Source organism: Natrix helvetica, assembly GCF_964273705.1.
Source record: "Natrix helvetica genome assembly, chromosome: 3".
In the NCBI taxonomy this organism is placed as follows: domain Eukaryota; kingdom Metazoa; phylum Chordata; class Lepidosauria; order Squamata; family Natricidae; genus Natrix; species Natrix helvetica.
The window spans coordinates 111,047,221-111,062,666 of NC_138549.1; the positions used below are offsets into that span (position 1 = coordinate 111,047,221).

Genomic DNA, 15,446 nt, shown 5'->3' on the forward strand with positions numbered 1-15,446 from the left:
CAGCACCATTGTACCTTTGGACAGTAACTAAACAGTTGTAAGTCGAAGGCTACCTGTACCAATGGCTTAAGTATAGGTTGCTTTCTACATTATTTAAACATATGCTAATTTTTTTAAAAACCCTATTTATTCTGTTTTAGATTGATGCTCTAAAATCTCTTTCGCAGTCAGAATTAGTTGACTGGTTTCAAATACATAGACACAAAGAAAGGAAAGTGCTCAGCGTACATGTGAGTATTTATGACAAATGTGCAAGTAACTTAAATTGGGTGAATATTGAGGTTTAAAGTCTTAAGATATGATGGCTGTCTTTAGATGTAAAAATAACTCAAGGCAGCCAACATATCTAATTACTACTATTACATCTTTCCCATATATATAGGCAAGATATAAAATAATAATAGAAATAATATAAAGTATGCTATTGTACTTAGAATGAATATAAAATGATTTGTTTGTGCAACATAGCCTAGCTTTGAACATGGGGGCTGGGAGATTGGTCCTGAAACATGATTTTCATGTAGCTCTAGTTAAATTGAATTCAAAATAAAACTATACTTTTTAAATTTAAGCATTAATCTGTTGCTTACTTAGGCATAAAGTAATATTTTAGCCCTTTCTGCAGTAATAGAAACTATTGTGCATATTGTAGAATTTATCTCCTATTTTGTTTTGAAATTACAGGTGGTTGGATTTGGTGTACATGAAGGCGATGCAGACGTTCCATCTCTTTCAAATGTGCACAGCCCTTCAAGCAATGAAATACCTCAACTCATGTTCTTGGACCCTTCTTCTTTGACTGACATCACTTGCATTAAGAACATCAAAGTGTATACATCAGCTCTCAATGTTCTCCCATACCATAAGATATTAAAATAACTCCTCTTGGGCTGCCATAATGTGTAGTACAAGTTAAATACTCTGGAAGTATGCTTTCCTTCTAAGACTCCAATTTACCAGGCTTTATGGAAAATAGTTGACAACGCCTCACAAACTAATGTACATATTTCAAGCGTGTCTTTTAACCAGCAAAGCATACATAAGAAAGGGCATTTTTGGGGTGAAAATATGTATTACAAGGGATGTATAGAAAGATAGACTTGTTCATAAAAGTAAATGGGTCCCCCAATGGCAATTATAATTCTGGGTTCCTTCTGCCTGGAATGCTGCTGCTTCTTCCATAATAGCTATGGGTAAAAAAGACTAAAGCCTCTCTCAGAAGTAAAATATTACTATTAGATTACTTAAAACTGAATGTGCCTATATTGCAACAATTTAGAGAAAAAATATTTCTGGCTTCAAATGAAAAAATATTAAGACTATACCTAGGAATCATCTTCATCAGATAGTTCAGGATGAGTGCTCTTAAAATAACATGTGCAATAAATTATTGAAATCTTAATTTCTTGGTTTTTGTGAGATTGTTAAGGTAAAAACATTTGAGGACTATGTCAAATGAGTTCTTTTTAAGGTGAGTTTGATAAGAAGAGAGAGATTGGGATTAGGGTTTTTGTAAGCCTACAAAAGCAAAATTGGGAAAAATAGTTGAATGTACCATTGCACCTCAAATGCATTCTTTAAATGCATATTTTAAGGCAGAAATCATTTATCTACATCGGTTGCATGGAATATGGCATATAAGTGATACTCATATAATTTTAAGTTTCAAGAACTTAAAAAATGGAAATAGGGTAAATACAAGCTGCAGTCTTAGTCCTTTGCTTTTGGAACAAGGGGGCGGAAGAGGGAGAAAAAAATGGTAAATCGGGACATTATCAATTCTGTACAACCAAATTATACAGTGGTAATAGAATAATATTAAATATTCTGGGATGTTACATATAAATTAAAGGCAAACTTTAGACAACTTCCCTCTTGACAGGCTTATGGCCCATGCTCTTAATCTACAGGAGAAGCGAAGCAATATGTGGTTCTCCCTACTGTTTGTAATGCAACTCCAGATATCACTGGCAGTAATGGTTAAGGCTTGGGTATGCAGGAAGTTTGGAAGCTGGAGTTCAGTAACATTTTACAAACTGGAATTTTCTGGGTTTTTTTAAGGAAGTAAAACTGATCACCTATGCCTGGTTCTAATCAAAATAACGCTGTATTAAGACAGCCTTAATACAGAGTGTGAAAATTGTCCATCAATTGTTAAGCTTATCTGAATTCTCTAAAAAATAATAATAAAAGGAAACAGCTTTTCACTATTTAATCTGAACGGCCACTAAAATAGAATGGGCATTTTAATTGAAGGATCATTTTTTTAATTTTTAAACTTTGAGCTAAACTGGGTTATCATGGGGCCGAGGAAAAGAAGAACAGACCCATAAAGTCAGATCATGCAGCTTAAAGCTATCACCAGCTTCTGAATAAAATAGCGCAGACCTTGCTGTGATCACTTGTTGGTGTCTGGACTAAAGTCCTTAAGATAAAACAGATGTGCAGTAAATAGTAGCAACAGGTCACTTCATTCTGGATATAAATCAGTACATGATATGGGCAACTCAATTTTCCAAATTAATATCTCTGCTGAACAGGATTGACTTGTCCTGAACATCTTTATAGCAAAGTGTTTTAGACTGCAAATGATTTCCTCTAAAATAAAACAATGCATACTTTTGAAAATCCATTTTATGAAGCATTAAAGATGCATCTGCAAGAATCAAATGGTAATCTATAATTACATTTCTGTTTCTAAAAATTCAAAGAGTTTTTTGGGCAAACAAATGCCAGATTTTTTTTTTACTACCATTATTATTATTTGTTAAATGCGATCTTGAGTTTTCTAAACTGGCAAAGGAAGTCCTCGTATTTACATAGAAATTAACAAGTTCTAAATAAGTGAAGCCATGTGAATGTATGGTGTAAATGCCAGAACCCTATGTATGAGGCACATGCCTCTTTGCACCTTTTACAGCAATGCTTAGTATGCATGCCTAGCTTGAGCCTTGGTTTTATTCTCCTAGAAGCATAGGAGATCAGACAGAAAAGGCTAATATAAATTACTGCTACACAGTCAGGGCTCTTCCTGTTTTAATTGTTCACTGCATGAGAAAGTCCAGTATCCCTGAGATAGGAACTGTAACTGAAGGAGACAGGCTCTCCAAAAGAAGAGTCCTTTGAACATTACAATTGGTGCCACTAAGTCAAGGCTTGAACTTCACAGGCTTGGCCTGCTTAATATTTACTGGCAGCAAGTCGCTTGAGTAGAGGCTCATCATAAACCCAGTATTCTCCATCTTCATGGAACAGCTGTAAAAGAAAAGTACTCGTTAACAATTTCATAGGAGCAAAAGGATTTAACACAGGAAATGATTTCTGAATGTAAACTTACCCTTGTTTCCCATGGAATCTCTTTCTCTTTCCTGGCTTTGGCTTCAGCTCTTTGTCTTTCCTCGAGCCTATGCTTAGCTTCAGTGGCTGCATCAATGTCTCTGATCTTTAAATTATAGGTTACATCTTTCCATAGGCTTTAAAAAAAGACAGAAAAACATTCAAGTTGCAAAAAAAAAAAAAACCCACACACCATAATTTAGTAATCTAAAAAGATATGTTTGGAAAGATTGAAACCATCACATTTGTTCCTAAATTCTACATGGGATTAAGCCTGCTCAAATTGATTTGAAACTATAAAATGTTACAGTTGGTCCACTACTAGGGTTAGATCATTCTTGATCTGAATGAGGTTTGTCACTACCTTAGACATCCCTGGGTCCAATTAGAATGGCGTGAAGTTGGGTTATGGAATCTCATAGATTTCTAAAAACACTTGGTGGATGACCTCATAATTTGTCAGGCATCAAATATCTGTTTGAACTCTAAAATACAGAGGTGACCAGAAAGTGTGATGAGATGGTCACCCTGGGTGACCACTCTGCTCACTAATCTGAGTTGCTCTCTTTTTTACTGAGGAGACCCAGAAGATGAGGCGGCAGAAAAAACCTGAAATGTTGATACAGGAAGCCTAGAAACGAACTTGACATAAGGGTTCGTGTTTGAGCCTTATATATACAATAGAGGTGGCAAAGAATTTCTAATCTCCCACCCTTATTTCAGTAGCAGAGTATGCCTCGGTGGTCATATTTAGGGTGATTTACAGGTTTTGGGGATTTGAGATTCAAAAAGAGCTTCCTGAGACCACTGTGGGATGTTTGTGAAACACTTTGTTGATGAAATTGTTCAAATTCACCCAGGTCCTGATTCTGTATAGTCTGAGAGGCTAAATAATACCTTGTGAAGTAACCTGTGATTTTTCTTGCTTAACAGTTTTGCCAAAGTGGAATTGGGTGATCTGTACACTATGAGCTCTTCTACCTGTATATTAGTTCTATAAGATGGAGGGGGTAAGGGTGTATAGGTAGTCTATGACTTATAACCACAATTGAGACAAGAATTTATGTTGCTAAGCAAGGCAATTGTTAAGTGAATTGCGCATGATTTTACTTATTTGCCATCTTGATTTAAAGTGGTCAAATCCAGCTTCTTAGTTGGGCTTAGTTGGAAGCCGGCTGGGAAGGTCGCAAATGATGATCACATGACCTCAGGATGCTGTAACTGTTGTAAATACATGCAAATTACCAAGCACCCAAATTTTGTCATGTGACCATGGGGATGCTGCAACAGGAATAAGCCCAAGGACCAGTCAAGTCACTTTTTTTGATGCCATTGTAATTTTCAACAATCATTAAATAAATGGTTGTAAGTTGAGGAATACCTGTAATGCATTATTCAGAATGTGGGTCAAGAGGTAGGTAGAAAGATAGATTTACATAATTTTTGCCCAAACTGTGTTGTTATAATTGAACAAAACATTTCAATTTTCTTTAAGTTTTCACATATGCATTTCAACTGCTGATAATCCATTTGAAGTAGGCAGCGTACAAAATACTTTAACAAATTATCTTATCCCACATTCATTAACATTACTTATATTTAGTTCAAGTAAATTACTACTTGAGATTGAGAATACTTTTTGAAGCTGTTATTGTAACAAACCCCAAAAAGTATATTAACACTGACCAGCGGGATTCATACTCTTCTTGATCTTCTAGTTTTCTTACTTTCTTCTTAATGATAGGTATTTTCTTGGTATCTATAAAGACTACATTCTCCTAAAGAAAGAAAATCTCTATTAGGTGTTTACATTATTCAAGTTAAATCCATTTTTCATTAGAACATTTATCAGTATTATTCATGTCTATATTTCTTTATATATAGACAAAACAATGCAATCCAATATCTGCTTTCCAATAATGCAACTGATTTCATAAAAATGTTAGCCATAGAACAGATGTCAGTTATCTACTGTATATCTTGAAAATGGCTTAATCTTGCATTCCCTTATATACTGTAACTAGTCCTTGGTTAACAAGCGCTCATTCAGTGACTGTTTAAAGCTGCATTGTGCTGAACAAATGGTACAAGCAGCCCTTGAAGATCTGGTTGTCCCACCAGCCCTGTGGTCACAATTGTGATCTAGGCACTTGGCGCTTAGCAACAGTTGCGGTTCCACAATCATGTGATTGCTATTTGCAACCTTCCCTGCCAGCTTCCCACAAGCAAAATCAATAGGGAAGCTGGAAGATTGCAAAATGCTCCTCTAACTCACACTCCTGCAGCCTTTTCTCCCGAGGAGCTCGACTATAAAGGGATTTCATACGCCATAGGGCTTATGCATATCTATAGCAGCCACCTGTGACACATCCTCATTCACAGCAACCATTCCCAGCACTGCTGCAACTATTCCCCCCACTCCCTGCTGGCCTACTTGCAAGCCACATGCGACTTCCTGCTGGCTTCCCCATTGACTTTGCTTTTTGGAACCCAGGAGATCTTTGATCTCACTTAATGACAGCATCAGGGATTGCCATCGCTAAGCGATATAGTCACATGGCATTATGTGTTAGGACGTTACTGCTTAATGATGGAAATTCTGGTCCTAATTACTCTTGGTAAGAAATGACTACCTGTACAGTTTTTGGAGCAGAATAATTGGTATATTAAATTAATGACATCCTTGGTATTTATCAAACTTTTTCCTATGGAATACAAAAGAGAAAATGCAACAGAACAGTTTAATCTATGAATTAACCAAACATTCAAAAATCAAGATACTTTACCCCCGTTGCATATTTTGCATACATGATACCGTTCCATTCTCCTTCAATTGAGCAGATGGATTTTTTATCATTAGGTGAACTAAAAAACAGAAGGAAGGATTAAAATCAGGGGCCACTCCCTTGTCAATTGAGTTCAATGCTTAGCTCAGCATGGCACATCAGAACTTCTTCAAGTCAAGCTTGACTCTTATTGATATCACTGACATAACCCTATAATTTTCTGGGATGATTTTTCAATGTCCCTGTCTATCCTACAGTAGTAGTACTGACTAATATTCTCTCATCCCAATATTAACCACCCCAGCCCTACTAAGCATCCAAACCCAGAAGAGTTCAGAAAAGGTTTGGTTAGGTGCTGCTACCTGCTGAAGGGATCTGTCAAAATCCTTAAAACTGCTTTCCCTAAACTGGTCACCTGCACTTGACTGAATGTAATTATTATTTCCAACTAATATGGCTGTACTGTACCGTACAATACAGTAAAGTCATGAAACTGCTTTTCACTTATTTTGGCCATGTCATGTGGGAAACCAGGCCCTAAAAAACACAGTGCCTGGACATTGTCAAAGTTGACACAAGCCAAACATACAAAAACTGAAGAAACAGTGTAAGATCGAAAGATGTGTAGAGACTGGCCAGAGAATCATCAAGGGTCAGAATTGATCATCATCATTATCATGGCTGTACTAAGATATTTTGAGGGCACCAGATTATGGAATAGTAAAAGTAGCCTCCAGCAGTTCTATTATATTTTTATATCAGAACTTTGAGATGAGAGTGATTTTTTAAAATCCATCCATATGTATATATACTTACAAGATTTCTGCTGTTACTTTGTGCTTCTTCCCCCCATAGAAAGGTTTTGTGTGGAATATTATGTTAGCATTATAGCCTGTCTTAGAACAGCTAATGTTGCACTCTCCTCCCAGCTCTATCCATGGCACTGTGAGAATAGATCTGTCAAAAAAAAAAACCAATTCAGATTGTTCAACAGCTAGGAAGGCAAACAATTTATCACTTATAAAATTACTGAAAACTAGAATTACTTGCCTTGCATAGCCGTTGGGGAAGGTTAAAATGTAATGTTCATCATAATCTAAGCACGATACACACCCTGTAAAAAGTAACAGTATGGGATTGTACCATTTTTTTATATAGAGAAAGGAAAATAATAAGGATTAAAATAAGGTGAACAAAAATAACCGGTCAGGTTATGTTTCTGCAGACCAGTCATTCCCCCACCCTGTTACCAAAAGCAGAATGGCTATATTTAGCTCTGAAAAGAGATGTTTTAATTTTACTTGCACACAATCTAAGCCCCAGACCCCCAAGCGAAAATTTTTAGCCTTGCCTTTCTAATAATGACGATTTCATGCCCCCTACCCACCCCGTAGGTAATAATAAAAAAAAAAAGCAGTCACGGTTGCCATCCCTGGACTAGAGCAATGATCAAACAAATTGCTACTTTGGAAATTCTAGTTTTTAACCTATTAAACCAGTAGCATAAGAATTAGAAAAACGTTAGCTTGTGATTTTATTGCTTTTCATATTTAAGTGAGGAACCATAGTATTTTTCTTCAAAATGAAATCCTTTAACTTAAATATCCCTGCCAAAATTACACCTGCAGAGTATTTCAATAAAGGCCAACAAAATCAGGTTAATAAAAATCACGTTTGTGATAACTATCTTTTTTTTTTAATACTATCATCAAAACTTTTCTTCTGGTAATACCTGGATGTTCTACAAATAATTATTATGATTGATTAAAAGTCTTCAGCAGAATTTTAAGCAAGCAGGGAATGAGCAATATGCTGGTACATACTACCACTACTTTCCAGTGGCTTGTACTTGATTATAATAAGCAAGTCAAAAATGTCTTATTATGAGAGAAAACACTAAAATGGACAGAACTGACCACAGACATCTAATTGCATCTGTTAATAGTCAATGATAATGAGCAAAGCAACGTGAATTCTGGTTTATCTTTTTATAGGAACCACTGCAAGAGAATACTGAACTATTTGCTCTCGGTTAACGTCAGATAAGCAGGATCAGTAGCTCATTGCTCATTAAGATAAGAATCAATTATGACAATCTAATATGTGACAGAAACCTATAGGTCTCCAGATGCTACTCCCATCACTCTCATCACTGTGTCAAAACTGGCTAGAGTTCATTAAATTGATCTGTAATGGAAAAACCAGATATTGCCTGTTCCTGGGTTGGATTAAACAAACCCACATTTTCTTATATTAACACAAAAAGACAGAAAATAGCAATAAGTTACAATCCATGCAAGTCACAAAAATTCCTCTACCAAACACCAAAAGTTAGTAAAAACATTCAGAATTAGTAGTTTAGAAGTATTGTTATTAGCAGTCAGAGGCTATCTCTATTAGGAAAAAACAAATATATACATACTTTGTCAAAATACTTTATAATTATAGAATTAAAGTCAGGTTTAATTCAGATACGATAGACATACCCTGGCCTATATTATGAACACCAATAGACATTCCCAAGAACTTTGATTTGGTCCAGATGTGAGCATTGAACTGAATTTTCTTCCTGGGACATTCTGCATAAAATGCTGAAACTTAAAAGGACAAATAAATATGGTAAACTATAGTACAGGAAATAAACACAAAACACATTTGCTTTCCCAGTAAGAAATCTGGAGAAAAAATGGCTGAAGTTTCAAAATGCAAACAGCAACAATAGTTTTTAAAATAATTTACAAACAAAATAACTTACTTGGAGGGTGATGAGAAACTTGTTCTGCTACAAATGACACATTATTTGGGGAAACCCATGGAACAGGTCCGTCTGCAATTGTTTCCTGCAAAACAGATTCCAAACTATGCATGATATGCATTTCTTTTTGTACATGAGATATTTACAAATATTCTAGATCTAAAGTTATATTAAACAAATAGAAAAATAAATTATGTCAGTAACCGAGTTACTAAAAACTCCATGTATCTATCAAATTCCCTTAAAGAAGAACTGAAAGGAGGCTTGGGTTAATGTAATAGCTGTCCTTCAAAGTAGAAATGCTACATTAGTATGATTTTTAAAAATAAATATATAAACAACACTTCAGTATGCTTTAATATGGACAATATGTATTTTGCACGTTTAAAATTACATGTAAAATGAAGATTTTAAGCACTTAAGACTTTAAAATTGTCACCTACCCCTCTGTCCTTATGTGAGAATAGTGAGATCACAGAATATTTTTTAGGAAAATAGTAATTAAATAACTGGACTAGAGCAACATTGGCATATTGTATAATATTAAAAAACCTAATTTGTAAATTAAATCTTCAAGTTTGAACCTCTAAATGTATAAGGAATCTTCTTTATTGGAAAATACTGAATTTGTGCAGTATTCTTATAATCTCTTCAGGGAGTTATTGAAATAGATTTACTGATATTTTTAAAAAGTAAACAAGTAGTCCTCAACTTATGTCCACAACTGAGCTCAAAATTTCTATTGCTAGGTGAAACAGTTGCTAAGTGAAACACTTATTAAGTGCATTTTGCCCCATTTTATGATCTTGCCAGTTGTTAAATGAATCACTGCAGTTAAGTTAGTAACACGATTGTTAAGTGAATCTGGCTTCACCATTGACTTTGCTCGTCAGAAAGTTGCAAAAGGTGTTCATGCAATCCCACCATCATAAATTTGAACCAGCTGCCAATCCAAATCTTGATCATATGACCATGGGGATGCTGCAATATTTATAAGTGTGAAAAATGGTCGTAAGTCACTTTTTTCAGTGTCATTGTAACTTTGAATGGTCACTAAACAAATAGTTGTAAATTGAGGACTACCCGTACTTCAAATATGAGAAAGTATACCACTTCCATTTTTTGTAGACAGTATAAAACTTTAATAGTAGGAAAAGCTCCTATCCGGGGTTAGTTTTCTAATTCTCCATCCTTATAGTTTTTTATTATTCTTCCCTCGACACCACATTTCAAACTTGAGTTTGCTGTTAGAAAAATATGATGGAAAAATACACACACACACACACATATATGTTTTCATAGATTTTCACGGGTGTAGGTATGCTGGTCTTGTTGCATTCGGGTCTTTTCCCATGTAAGATTGAGATTGTCTTGGCAACGTTTCGGTGAGGTCTCACTTGCCATCTTCAGGGTGGTGTTTTCGGCTTTGTGTTTTTGTGAGTAAAGCACGAGTAAAGCGTGGTCATTTCCAAAGACGGCAGCTCCAACCACACTTTACTCACAAAAACACGAAACCGAAAACACCAGCCTGAAGATGGCGAGTAAGACCTCGCCGAAACGTTGCCAAGATATATATATATATACACATACATACACACACATATATACACACATATACATACATATGTGTATGTGTGTATATACACACACACACAGATACATATGTATTTATTTATTTATTTGAGGTCCGATAATCAGCATAAGATGTACACAAGTTTGTGAAGTTCTAAATAAAATACTGACCCCAGTAGAAAAATATTTGCAAATTCAAATCCAGGTTATATTCCACATTATCCTGACAGTCAGAATGGGCATTCTTCACTGTGAGTATATACAAACATTATATGGAAAATGTAATCTTCAGTAAGTCTACAATTCACTACAATTATACTACGTCAAATACTACTTGGAAACTGACAGTCTCTATTACCCTATATGAGGGAAAGCTTAAGGTAAGGGAAATGAAATGAAAAGAATTCCAAGAGTCAGTTTTAGATTTATGTTATTTTATTCAACATATATCTCTATTCAGACATCAAACACACTGACCATACACTGATCACCATGTTTCAGCCTAAATGATTTCATAAGATTATTAGCATAATAAAGTTTGAGGATACGGCAACTCCAAACATTACAATGAACTCCTTGAAGAAAAAGTTAAATGTAAACCCAATAAATACAGTAAACCAGATAATGGCTATGAAAAAACTATGAGAAAACAAATGGCATAAAACATATAAAGGTTTGATGTGAAACCTACAAATTCACATTTAAAGTTGAATGGCTTATACACCCAAAATTTTTCTTACTTCAAATATAATCCAAATTAGGGAATTATTGAGAGGTGATTCTCAATAGAGGAAAAAAAGATTTAAAAAAACACCAAATGTAGGAACTGTGTTTACAAAATACAATTCACAGGATGCATTCTATAACAATGTATCATTTCATTGCCAAGTGGTTCCTCCCACCATGGCTATGAGTCACCTTTTGCGATTTGTTTTCTGGCAGCTATATTGTTCAAATATGATACAAAGACTTCTACTTTCCATGGCTTTTGGCTGAAAGTGTCATGCAGAAATATAGCTATTTTACTAACCGTGTTTTCTTCTTGTTCAGCACTTGGCAGTAACCAATGGCATCGGAAGGTTTCTCCCAAGATGGGATTGTAAGGTTTTTTTGCAACAGATCCTTTCCTTCCTGCATGGAAAGCTGAGAGGTACCATTTTACCACTTGAATCATACGATCTTTTGGATCTTTGTAGTCACTAATGCTGAAGAAAACAGAAAAGAATTATCTTACTATGAAATTAAATATAAATATTACCTCAAGATTTTTAATTCCAAATGGAAAAAATGTTTCTATGATTACCAGAAAGGCAAATGGTGTGTGTGTGTGTAACCAATGAACCAGATGTGACTAAGTTTGTAGGCAGCACAAAGTATTATCAAACACACATGTGGTAATAAGGGAGAAAACCAGTATATGATCAAAAATTGAATACCTCACAAATAAATCCGGATGCGCAAAGAAGTCTGCATACATTTCTAATAGTGACCTTCTTTCCAGAATAAAAGTTGGAAGAACCACCTGAGGAAAGAGAAAACTTAGCAAGTTCAAATTTCAAAATCAGATTAATTTCAATGAAAGTGATGTTAAATTTCAAGGCAGTATGACTGCCTTACAGACATCCTGCGTTTAATTAGCATTTGCTCAAACCAAATAAAATACTTCATTTATGATCTCAAACCAATAAAACACAATTTAAAATATAGAAAAACCGATTATAACTTGATTTCATAATTGTCAGTTGTACCTAGGTGTTGAATACAAACTTTTATTTCATATAAATGTTAATGTGCCTCATATTTTAATCTTTATCTGAGTAATAATTTCCAAGAATTCAAAGAGTCTCACCTTTGTTAGGTCCATTCCTAACCTAACTTGCGATAATAGGTGCATGATAACACTTTTGTGTTCTTCCACTGACTCCCCTTCAACATCATCATCTCGGTCATCAAGAGGATCAAAAAGATCTGGAAAAAATAAATGCATCCCTATAATTTCCTGGCCACCTTTTAAAAATACAAGAATAAAATAAAATGTATTTAAATTATTTAAAAATTCTACAGTATATCAGCATGCTGGAGTTGTTATTGGAGTACTGGTACTGAAGTTATTAAGGACCTAAATAATTTGTGAATTTTAAGAAAAATTCTTACCAGCATCATTTGTCCCATTAGACACGGAAGAGTTGAGGGACTCTGCTGTATCTGGGCGTTTCATGCTACTCCCAGTGTTGCTACGTGTTAGAATTGTTCCAGATCCTGAGGGGCTATGGAAAAATACCAAATTCTTATAGCTGAATATAGAATGTATTTGAGATAATTTGAAATATAATCAAATTTGAAAGAACTTTCATACTACTGTATGTATACACCTGGGAAAAAGATTAAATATATGCCAATTTAAATATGTAGAGTAAATATACCACTTAGGGAACAGAACAGAGACGAAAGAAAAAAAGTGTATATTTGTGTAGCAAGTTCGAACAATCACACAATTTGTATCCAAAAAATTAAGAAACCTTCTAATAAAAGACTATCCCACTACATCTGTAGTCATACTAGATTGTTTAGAACTGGGAATACACTAAGATACAACAGCTCATGGATAAAAAGCCAATCTTGAAAATGCAAACAGAGAGACTGATCAAATGCTTCCCAGGAGTTAATTGCTACAATAATATTACTTCACTGTATGAATGATGCATAAGCAAGGGACAATTTCAGAGTCAAAATTGTTTGTGTACATATAGAGATTGTACAAAAGTTAGCTATCCACAATGCATTATGGAAAAGATTCAGGGGCTGATATACAGTATGTGTCATTTTGCAAATTCTTAGGAGGAAATAATTGTCTGCATACTTTTTTATCACTTACTCCAAACATCTCTTTGGGGATGAACTAGTCTGATAGAATTCATCAGCATCATAAAATTCATCTTCACTGCTAGAATAAGAAAAGTCTGGAACTGTATTTGGAGAAAGATTGACGTGGCTTGGAGAAGTTAAACTGCTGCTGGGTGCCGACTGTCCACTTCCTGTAAAGATTATGCATGCAAATAAATTCCCAAGTGTTTCTGATATTTAGTACATTAATTTTTACTGTGACTCAAGTTAAGCTAATGTACTGAATTTAAGTCTGATCATCGAAATAGAATAAGGAAAATAAATAAAAATCAGGGAGCTGCAAAGACTGCTTAATAGATAAGCATATGTAATTATTCACCTATTAAGAATATATTTTGAGAACGTAAGAGTACAAATCAAAGTGTTTGTACACAGTTGATGCAAACATTTAAACAAGTAAACCAAGACAAACAATGCAGAGGTACGGTAACTAATATCTCTCCTTTAAAGACCCACTTATCTAAAAATAATGGATAGAAAGCTAACATATTTATTCCTACGAATGCTTCTAGATCCCATAAACAATATAAAAGAACACAAAATAAGATGGGCTGGAAAGGAATATTCTAAAATGTTGAAAGGGATAGCAGATAAGAATTCTAAACATTTGCCTTGCTAAGCAATTTTTATTATGCTCCAAGTATGCAGTTCACTTTAAAAATTAAGTTGCTCTCATTTGTAACAATTTGGAATCACTGATAGAATCATATTATGTTGCATGTAGTTCAGAATTGTATCCAGTCATTACTGAGACAAATTCAAAGTATTGCTATTATTTAAATTATACATAACTCAGATGCAAATTTTATACATTTCCATTATAATTGTCCACATCATAAAAGGATACTTAATGTTCTTCTTTTAAACCCTTACACTAAATTAGATGATGGGGTAGTTATTAGATAGATAGCTATGTATTTAATTTCTATCCTGTCACAATCAAACAACTTTCATTTCGAGCAGTAGCATTGTAAGTATGGAATACCACCTCCAAAGAGAACTGAGGTTATTTTAAACAAGGCAGGACCGTCTTTCTTTGCTATGGATAACTGTATCTAAAGGAATTGGTAAAAACATGCTTCATTAGCAAAGCTATTCTTGTACTCTTCATAAACAAAACTCCTTTGAAGATAAAGTTCCATATTTAACAAGGCAACAGAAGATTGTTGGGGTATACCTGTACTATTTGGTGTTGGAGTCTGATGATTTCCAAGTAATGCTACCACAGGTCCAACAGGCAGGGATGATGGTCGCTGTTCTGATTTGCAAAGTTGAGCTGGTTCTGAAAACGTTAAACAAATTACTTTTTTATTTTTACTTCTATTCACTCTCCTTGAGACTTATTTAGTCCTTTTAGTTCGCCTCCATTCTTTTTATTTTTCTCAAAATGACTCTGCATTTTAGCCAATAAAGGAGAACATTTGTAGCTCAGGGTTGAAAAGATGGGTCTTTGGTGCTCTCTGAGCTTGGTTGTTTTCTTGAAGATGTTTCATTACTCAAGCTAGGTAACATCATCAGTGATAGTAAAGAATGAGTTTTGCTCTCAGTTTATAATCTAGTGGCCTGCCCTCAGTGTTGGTGGAGGTGTTCCAGGTTCTTTGGTTGGGCTATTTACTGTTGGTCTATTCAGTAGTTTCCCGATTGGGAACCAACAATCAGGTAAACAATACCCCAGTCAAAGAACTAAAGCCTTACTACAACGCATTTCCTTCAAAATGGCAGGAGCAACTGGGGAAATTGGAAAAATATTGTTCACTCTTATTATAATGCCTCCTCTATATGGATAGAACTTTTATGGACCACTTGAAAATGTGAACAATGGTTGGACATTCCAATTTTAATTTACAATGGATTAGCAGTTCTATATGTCACAAATCAAAATTTCCTTTCTGAATTCCGTGAAAAATAGTAAATGGAAAGAAATGAAAATATTTTTAAAGCATTTAATAGGTATTACCTTATGTACAAGACAGTATTTTTTTTAAAAAAATACTATACCTGGAGGTAAGACAGTTTGCGTAGGCATTGTGCTATTCACTGAAGATTCCAAGAGACTAGGTGGATATATTGCATCAACAGGATTAATAGTGCTC

The 15,446-nt window shown here is 34.6% G+C and overlaps 2 protein-coding genes across 4 annotated transcripts in view; one reads left to right on the top strand and one right to left on the bottom strand.

Moving 5' to 3' along the window:
• The window catches only part of NRDC (nardilysin convertase), a 32,397-nt gene extending 30,995 nt beyond the window's left edge, over positions 1-1,402 (top strand). The window contains exons 30-31 of the mRNA XM_081946735.1: positions 141-230; positions 685-1,402. Coding sequence (XP_081802861.1) covers positions 141-230; positions 685-879 — 285 coding nt within the window. The 3' untranslated portion in view covers positions 880-1,402. The remainder of the gene's footprint in view (positions 1-140; positions 231-684) is intronic.
• Positions 1,403-2,618: 1,216 nt separating this feature from the next.
• Positions 2,619-15,446, bottom strand: part of OSBPL9 (oxysterol binding protein like 9) — a 56,073-nt gene continuing 43,245 nt past the window's right edge. For all 3 annotated transcript variants that reach the window (XM_081946738.1, XM_081946737.1, XM_081946739.1), the window contains 15 exons: positions 15,352-15,445; positions 14,531-14,635; positions 13,325-13,484; positions 12,604-12,716; positions 12,299-12,417; positions 11,886-11,971; positions 11,480-11,654; positions 8,878-8,962; positions 8,609-8,719; positions 7,173-7,236; positions 6,939-7,079; positions 6,123-6,201; positions 5,023-5,114; positions 3,338-3,473; positions 2,619-3,255 (listed from right to left, as the gene is read on the bottom strand). In XM_081946738.1, the coding sequence (XP_081802864.1) occupies positions 3,181-3,255; positions 3,338-3,473; positions 5,023-5,114; positions 6,123-6,201; positions 6,939-7,079; positions 7,173-7,236; positions 8,609-8,719; positions 8,878-8,962; positions 11,480-11,654; positions 11,886-11,971; positions 12,299-12,417; positions 12,604-12,716; positions 13,325-13,484; positions 14,531-14,635; positions 15,352-15,445 (1,635 nt within the window). In that variant the 3' untranslated portion in view covers positions 2,619-3,180. The remainder of the gene's footprint in view (positions 3,256-3,337; positions 3,474-5,022; positions 5,115-6,122; positions 6,202-6,938; positions 7,080-7,172; positions 7,237-8,608; positions 8,720-8,877; positions 8,963-11,479; positions 11,655-11,885; positions 11,972-12,298; positions 12,418-12,603; positions 12,717-13,324; positions 13,485-14,530; positions 14,636-15,351; position 15,446) is intronic.